This window comes from Chrysochloris asiatica, unplaced genomic scaffold (genome assembly GCF_000296735.1).
Source record: "Chrysochloris asiatica unplaced genomic scaffold, ChrAsi1.0 scaffold00032, whole genome shotgun sequence".
Taxonomy (NCBI): Eukaryota; Metazoa; Chordata; class Mammalia; order Afrosoricida; family Chrysochloridae; genus Chrysochloris; species Chrysochloris asiatica.
The window spans coordinates 17,883,740-17,891,883 of NW_006408550.1; the positions used below are offsets into that span (position 1 = coordinate 17,883,740).

At 37.8% G+C, this 8,144-nt stretch overlaps 1 protein-coding gene across 1 annotated transcript in view; it reads left to right on the plus strand.

Moving 5' to 3' along the window:
* Positions 1 to 8,144, plus strand: part of CPED1 (cadherin-like and PC-esterase domain containing 1) — a 429,690-nt gene that overhangs the window by 173,007 nt on the left and 248,539 nt on the right. Inside the window, exons 5-6 of the mRNA XM_006859362.1 lie at positions 1,331 to 1,463; positions 3,331 to 3,499. Of these exons, the coding sequence (XP_006859424.1) occupies positions 1,331 to 1,463; positions 3,331 to 3,499 (302 nt within the window). The remainder of the gene's footprint in view (positions 1 to 1,330; positions 1,464 to 3,330; positions 3,500 to 8,144) is intronic.

Sequence of the window (8,144 nt, forward strand, 5' to 3'; positions counted from 1 at the left end):
TGAATTATGTGATAGTTTACATGGGAGAACGTTAGTTTTACATTCATTCGATTGTATATTGATTCATTGCCATGGTTACAATCTACTCCATGCATCATCAACCAACCACAGGGTATACCTTGCAAGCCTGCCCCCCTGGTCGCCAGCACACAGCCCCTCTCCCTCTCTGGGTCTAAAGTCCCCAGCTGCTCAATCTCTCCACATCATCGTCTCTGCCTCCATCTCTGGCATTACTGCTTCTCTGGGTAGGGTCCTGCTCTCCACTCTTCTCCCTTGATGGCCCCACGAACCTCCACTTCTAGACTGCAAAGTTAATCACTCCCCTCCTTGCTACAAAATGTCTACCTTTACATTTCCAACCCTCACAATCAGTCCTGATAGCAATTATTCACTATTGTATCACAAGAGACCCATCCACATTTCCTTTCATCAGCCCAACCTAGACAGATTGGATACTACTCAGTGGAGATTCTACCTTCCTCCCTGCCCTCTGGATCTAGATTCCCTCTTGAAAGCTTGTAAGCCAGTTACTTCTTGCTTTTGAAGCCTCCCTTCCCAGCCATTTTGGGTAGCCAATTCACTTTAGCTTTTTTTCAAAAAACTAAAGAAAAAAACGCTCAGACATATATAATAATTTACACCTCCAAAGGGCACATTCTGCAAACATTGTTTTTGAGGTTTCCAAGGTTATGCAGTATTACAAACACATCAAAGATAGCACTATATATACAAGAAATCAACTCAAGTTTTCTGGTATATTCTCAACACAAGGAAAAGGCTTCTCTTGTTGCCACCGGAGTGTATCTCTCAGCTCTGATGAGAACAGGGTAGCTTGGTGCTAGAGAGTTGGAGACAGCATGTCTAACTCCCCTTGTGCATGAGAAAATGTGAAATCAGTTATTCCAGTTGCTTTCCTAGTCTTTCCTAGTGTGATAAGAGGGTATACTATGCAAGAAACCAAACCAGTAACTGTTGAGTCAATTCTAACTCAGAGCAACCCTTTGTGTTTTAGAGTAGAACTGTGCTCCAAAGGGTTTTTATAACTGTGTACATCTGAAAGCCGATCATCAGGACTTTCTTCGAAGTTGTCTCTGGGTGGATGGAACCTCCAACCAACCAACCTTTGTGTTACTCAGGCACTCCATACAACACAAACACTTTTTAAAATATACATTCCTATTTACTGGCTTCAACTCCGATTCAGAATGAAAAGGAAATGTACTGTGTATTTCTGTGGACTCTGTGAATTAACATTACATATTCTATTTAGGAAGAAATTCCTAAAGGAAGAAATAGAATGATTCTCTTCTGCTTTTTAAATTCCTTTCAGAATTACGACTTCCTGTCAGCCCCTCTGTGTGTGTGGATCAGCATACAGAAGTAAAACCGAGCACTTCACATCACCTTTTACAAACAGTGAAGCCACCTATGTGGAAATCATGGGTTTGGAGACACGAACAACTGTAAGCTTATTATTTTGACGTGTTATATCCAGTATGCATCTTAGGAGACAGCTAACAAAAGAAAAGCTCAGGACAGATTTAGGGAGTTTTATACATTTGAATTATTAGGTTCTGTTACAGAAATGTTCAGCAATCCCCCGTAATAAAGAATGCCATTACCGATTTTCTCATAGACTAATTCAAACCTCTCCTTCCATAGAATAAACGTATAGGTGAATAGGACTCCGCTTTAGTAAGTTATATTCGTGGAAACGGAATTTAAAATCTTGACCCTGTGAATCTATAAAAATATAACTTCTATTTTATGTCCAAATGGCATTGCATTTGTCTGAGTATGGCTGAGTATTTTTTTTCTAGCTATTAAATTATTTTTTATAAACTTCAGTATCTAAAAAAGCCACTCATCTGTAGGGTACAAACATTTCCAAGTTACTCCAGGGTAAGAATTTTAGATTATCCATTAAGCTAAAGTGAAAAATGAAAACAGTTTGATTCTCTCATCTAAGACACAAATGAATTTATCTTGCCTCATTTTATAATTATTTAGTAGTATTTCAGTAGCTAGTAGTAGTAGGTATTGGAACATCATTGGCGCTTTAATCTTATCTGGACTTCGAACATAAAGATAGCATTATCTCTTTCTACCTGGAATTTAGGTATTTAAAGTATGGAAGCATTCTGCAAAAAAGCAAATTGTTAAAACTTTTTGGTATCATTTGTGATGTAAGTAGATTTGTCTCACCACAAAATATTAAATTAGTGTTATTTTTCCTTTTTACACTGAAGTGTTCCTTTAATATTGCATCCCTTACATTGACTCTCAATTATCTGGGATGGCAGGTGGAATTACACTACAGGCAATTTCAGACTTCCAACAGGGTTCCAGTCCAATGACTTAACTTGTAAGTTGGTTCTGATAACTCAAATATCCTTTTTTGTCTGTTTGTTTTAGTTTTCGCTATTATATCCTTTTATTATCAGTATCTTTATAAATCGATTTTGAACATCTGCAGGTCAACATCTGAGAAGGATAACATCAGCAAATTATGCTCAACAACACTTATCTACAGTACAGCCTCCTGATGATAAAACGTACAAAATTTTTAAAATCATGTGGCATAATTGTGATTCATTTTAACTTGAATACATTGTAAGTTAAGACCAAGCTATAGTGGGGGAAGTATTTTGGTATATTCTTGGTGTGACCTGTACACTTTAAGAAATTGGCTATATTTTCATGGTGAGATATAACTAGAGCAAGTGCAAGCAAAAGCAGAAGAGGAAATTTCAGAAGGTGTTTCACTGCTCCCCAGACTTCAATTGATTATCACTTTTGTTGTGATGGTGCTATAAATGTGTGGTCATGACCAGTGGAAATTAAAAAAATAAAATATTTAACCACTGTTTAAATACTATTTTCCTTTAAAAAAATAACTTGTTTGATGAAATCTACCAAAGTGGACAATGCTTACCAAATTGATTCCTTCTCTCAGTACCAGTCCACGACCAGGTGTTGATACAGTGAATTTGGTCAAGGAAACCCACACATTGAAGACTGGGGGCCAGTAAAGGCGAGAAAGGATCTCCAAAGCTTTCAGGCAATTCACAAGTTACATATCATTGTTATTAGTTGCCATCAAGTCAATTTCAACTCATGGCAACCCCATGTGTATCAGAGTAGAACTGTGCTCCATAGGGTTCTCAAAACTGACCTTTCAGAAGTAGAAAACCAGGCACTTTCCGGTGGGTTCAAGGTGTCAGCCTTTTATTTAATAGTCAAATGTTAACCACTGACACCCCCTAAGGATTACACACAGATTGCACATTCTGTCACAAATGTGGACCCATCATTTGTCTTCCTTCATAGGAACCAAACAACAGTTCTTGCTGCCCATGAGACCATCTTTAGAGCTGAAGATCTAACTGTGATTCTTAAGGCATATGTGTTGGTGACGTCCTTGTCCCCTTTGCGTGCATTCATTCATTCAACTGGCACCGTCTGGAGTCCACCAAAGAAAAAGCGCTTCACTGTCAAGGTAAAGACCCAGTCAACACTGGTATTTCACAAAATGTACTGGAGCTGAGTAAAGTGAGTTGGGCTGCCTTTCTCTGACCTTTATGGTTAGCAATTCCCATTGAACAAAGATTGCATCTTTTTATGGCTGCAATCGGAGATTTTCATTTAAGAGGCCCAGGTTCCAAAATGAACCAGAAAGCATGTAATTCACATGGGATCACAGAGGCTACATCTTTTTTTTTTTTCTCGACTCATCATTTTAGTTCAATCCTTTGACTCATTACAGAGCTGCTTCTCAGCTGTACTCTGTTTTTCTTGACTTTCCATTTATTCCAGAAATATATAGTCAATGCAACAAATGAAAATTTAATTTTGAACTTATGCCTTTTGCTCCCTCCTTAGAAAAGATAATGCCTCTTTCATTACACCAGTCAATATGGAACATTTGCTGAGTGAAAAATAAAGCTATCGAGTGTGCTTAATATAGTAAGCTATGACATAAAGGAGGATAAGAAAGTTTTCCAGGAAGATCTGATTAATATCCCCAAAACGTTTAGTTATAAAAGGTAACTCAGGTTAACTCAGTTGAAAATAGCGTCTAATGACATGTCTGATAAACTTAAAGGAATGTTTTAATTTGGAGATATACTTTTTAGCTTTGTTGTTTTGTTGGGACTTGCTGTTGAGTCAGTACTGGCTCACAGCAACCTGTATAGGGTTTGCATAGAATGGTAGGTTGGGTTTGAACTACCAACCTTATGGTTAGCAGGGGTCTCATAATTTCAAGGAATTTAAAAGCGACTGAGCTACATTTTTTTTTTTTTTTCCTTTCAGCATTTAACATATGTAAGCTACATTTTAAGTTCTTTAAAATCTTCCACAGTGGAAAAATTAAAATGGCCCATTTAAATATTATTAATTATAAACCAAATCAGCACAGTAGGAGCTGCAGGTATTACAGAGTGCCGCACTGGAGTTCACCTCTGATCCAGCTGTTTTTGTTCCCATATATTGAACCAATTCTCCCAACATCACTGGCTTTCAAAATTCCAATCATTTCCCACAAATCACTTGTCACTTTTATTGCATAAATTCCTATATATACACAGGGCTGCCTCTGAGTCCTCTGTTCTGTTTCAGTTGGCTCATTTGTTTTTATTGTTGTGACAGTGTAGGTACATGTTAAAACCTGATAGTAGAACTTCCCTATCTTTATATTTTATTTTCAAGGTTAAATTAATGATGTTGCAGACATTTATTTTTGAGAGCAAGAAGAGGAGGCTTTCTACTCCCATAAATATTTACAGCTTTGGAAACCTACAGTGTTACTGTGAGTTAGGGCCAACTCGATAGCATCCAATAACAACAGACATTTATTTCCTCATAAATATATTTTCTAAATCCAGCTGGAAATTCAAAATGTAATTATACTGAGTTCATATTTTAATATTTGAAGAATTACTTACTAATATTTGCTGATTATTTTTTGTCCCGTGTTAGAGTTGATTATCTTTTCCTCCAGAGGTGTTAACATATTCTTACTTAATGCTAATGAAGTCCTGGTGTGGCACTGTAGGATAAGTATTTGATTGTAAGGTCAGTTTGAACTGCAAGGTTGCTGGTTCCAGCTCACCAGCCCCTCCTTGGAAACCCCATACAGATTCGCTATGAGTCGGAACCGACTCAACAGCAGTTAACAAAAACAATGCTAATTTTTAGATGTTAGTATTTCTTGATATCGTAAAGTATAAATATATGTTGTTGGCGTTAGGTGCCATCGTGTCCATACCGAGTCATAACAACCTTTGACACAACAGAACGAAACATTGCCCTGTCTTGCACCAATCGCACAATCTTTGGTACATTTCAGCTTATTGCTGGTACCACTATGCTGATTCATATTGTTGGTCTTTCTCTTTCTCACTCACTCTCCACTTTACCAAGCATGACATCTTTCTCCAGGGATTGAAGTATGAGAAACCAAGTTTGGCCATCCTGTCTTCTAAGGAGCATTCTGTCTCTACTTCATCCAGTCCAGATTGGTTTGTTCTTCTAGTATTTACTATATTCTTCTCCAACACCATAAGTCAAATGGATCAATTCTTCTACAGCGTTCCTTATTCATTTTCTCACTCTGACATGCATATGAGGTTATTGAAAATACCATGGCTTGGATAAGGCATTTTAGTCCTCAAACTGACATCTTTCTTTTTGATACTTGAAAAGAGTTCTTGTGCAGCAGATTCACGCAATGCAATGTGTCATGTAATTTCTTGACTGCTGCATTCACGAGTGTTGATATATATATATAATTTAAACATGCATATATACATTTAAATATGTAGCATAGTAGTTTTTTCTAGAACAGAGAGACTTTTTTTTAAAAGTTTACACAGTATTTGGCAACATTGTTCCATAATTGGACCACTGATACCTTTGTTTTTTCTAAATGATTATTTCATCTTCAAATAAAGCTATGTTTAATGCCTTAACTTATAGTCCTCATACATCTTTCTCTTTTTTTCGCCTTTATTAATGTGGGTCCAAACCTCCAATGCTATATAAATATAAGCTATGATAGTAAATATTCTTGTATTATGCTTAATCTTAAAGTGAACACATCTCAATTTCTCCATTAAGTATACTGTTTGAAAAGGTTTTTGGTATTTGTTATTAGGCACTGTCAAGTTGGTTCTGATTCATATGCATGACAGAATGAAACACTGCCTAGTCCTGCCCCACACACAAAAAAATTTTTTACATTTGAGTCCATTGCTGCTGCCATGTATCAATTCACCTAGCTGGGGTCTTACTTTTTTTCAATGACTCTCCACTTTATCAAAGGAGCTCTGGTAGTGTTGTGGTTATGAATTGGGCTGCTAACCTCAAGGTCAACAGTTCGAAACTACCAGCTGTTCCACGGGACAAACATGAGGCTTTCTACTACCGTAAAGATTTACAGCCTCAGAAACCCTGTACAGGGTTGCTATGAGTTGGAACTGACTCCACAGCACATAACGACCACCACCACCACCACCACCAGCACCACTGTACTTAGCATGATGTTCTTCTCCAGGAACTTGTTGTTAGGTGCCATCAAGTTGGTACTGACTCATAGCAACCCTAGGCACAACAGAACGAAATACTGCCTGCTCCTGGACCAACCTCACAATTGTCGCCACACTTGAGTCCATCTGACCCTCCACCTTACCAAACATGATATCCTTCTCCAGTGACTGGTCCCTCCTGACAATATGTCCAAAGTTTGAGTGATGAAGTTTGGCCATCCACGCCTCCAAGAAGCATTCTGGCTGCACTTCCTCTAACACAGATCTGTTTGCTCTTTTGACAGCCCATGGCACTTTCAATATTCTCCTCCAACACCATAACTCAAAAGCATCTATCTTTCTACGGTCTTCCTTATTCACTGTCCAGTTTTCGCATGCATATGAGGTTATTGATAATACCATGGCTTGGGTCAGGCACACCTTAGTCCTCAAGCTCTGACATCTTTGTTCTTCAACACTTTAAAAAGGCCTTGTGCAGCAGATTTGCCTAATGCAATATGTTGTTTGATTTCTTGACTGCTGCTTCCATGAATGTTGATAGTTGATCCAAGAAGAATGAAGTCCTTGACAACTTCAATCTTTTCTCTGTTGATAAGAATGTTGTTTATTGGTCCAGTGGTGAGGATTTTTGTATACTTTACATTGAGATGCAATCCATACTGAAGCCTGTGCTCTTTGATTTTCATCTGCAAATATTTTAAGTCCTCTTCACTCTCAGCAAACAAGGTCATATCATCTGCGTATCGTAGATTGTTAATTAAACTTCCTCCAATCCTGATGCCACATTTTTCTTCATATAACCAGCTTCTCAGATTATTTGCTCAGCATACAGGTAGAATAAGTATGGTGAAAGAATACACACACCTTTCATAATTTTAAACCATTCACTGTTCCCATATTCTGTTCGAACAACTGCCTCTCTTGGTCCATGTACCGATTCCTCATGAGCACAATTAAGTGTTCTGGAATACTCATACTTCGCAATGTTGTCCACAGTTTGTCATGATCCACACAATCAAAAGCCTTTGCATAGTCAATAAAGCACAGGTAAACATCTTTCTGATAGTCTCTGCTTTCAGCCAAGATCCATCATACATTAGCAATGATAACCCGCATTCCATGTCCTCTTCTGAATCCAGCTTGAACCTCTGGAAGTTCTCTGTCAATGTATGCTTGCATCCATTTCTGTATTACCTTTAGTAAAACTTTACTCACATGAGATATCAAAGATATTGTCCAATGATTTCCGTATTCCGTTGGGTCACCTCTCTTTAAAATGGGCACAGATATGGATCTCTTCCAGTTAGTCGGACAGATAGTTGTCTTCCAAATTTCTTGGCAGAGATGAGTAGGTGCCTCCTTTGCCACCTTACTTTATTGAAAGATTTCAATTTTCATTCCTTCAGTTCCTGGTGCCTTGTTCTTTGCCAATTCCTTCAACACACCTTGGACTTCTTCTTTCAGTATCATTGGCTCTTCTTGATCATATGCTACCTCTTGAAACAGTTGAACATTAACCATTTCCTTTGGTACAGGATTCAGTGCATTCTTTCCATCTTCTTTTGATGCTTTCTGCATCATTCAATAATTTGCCCA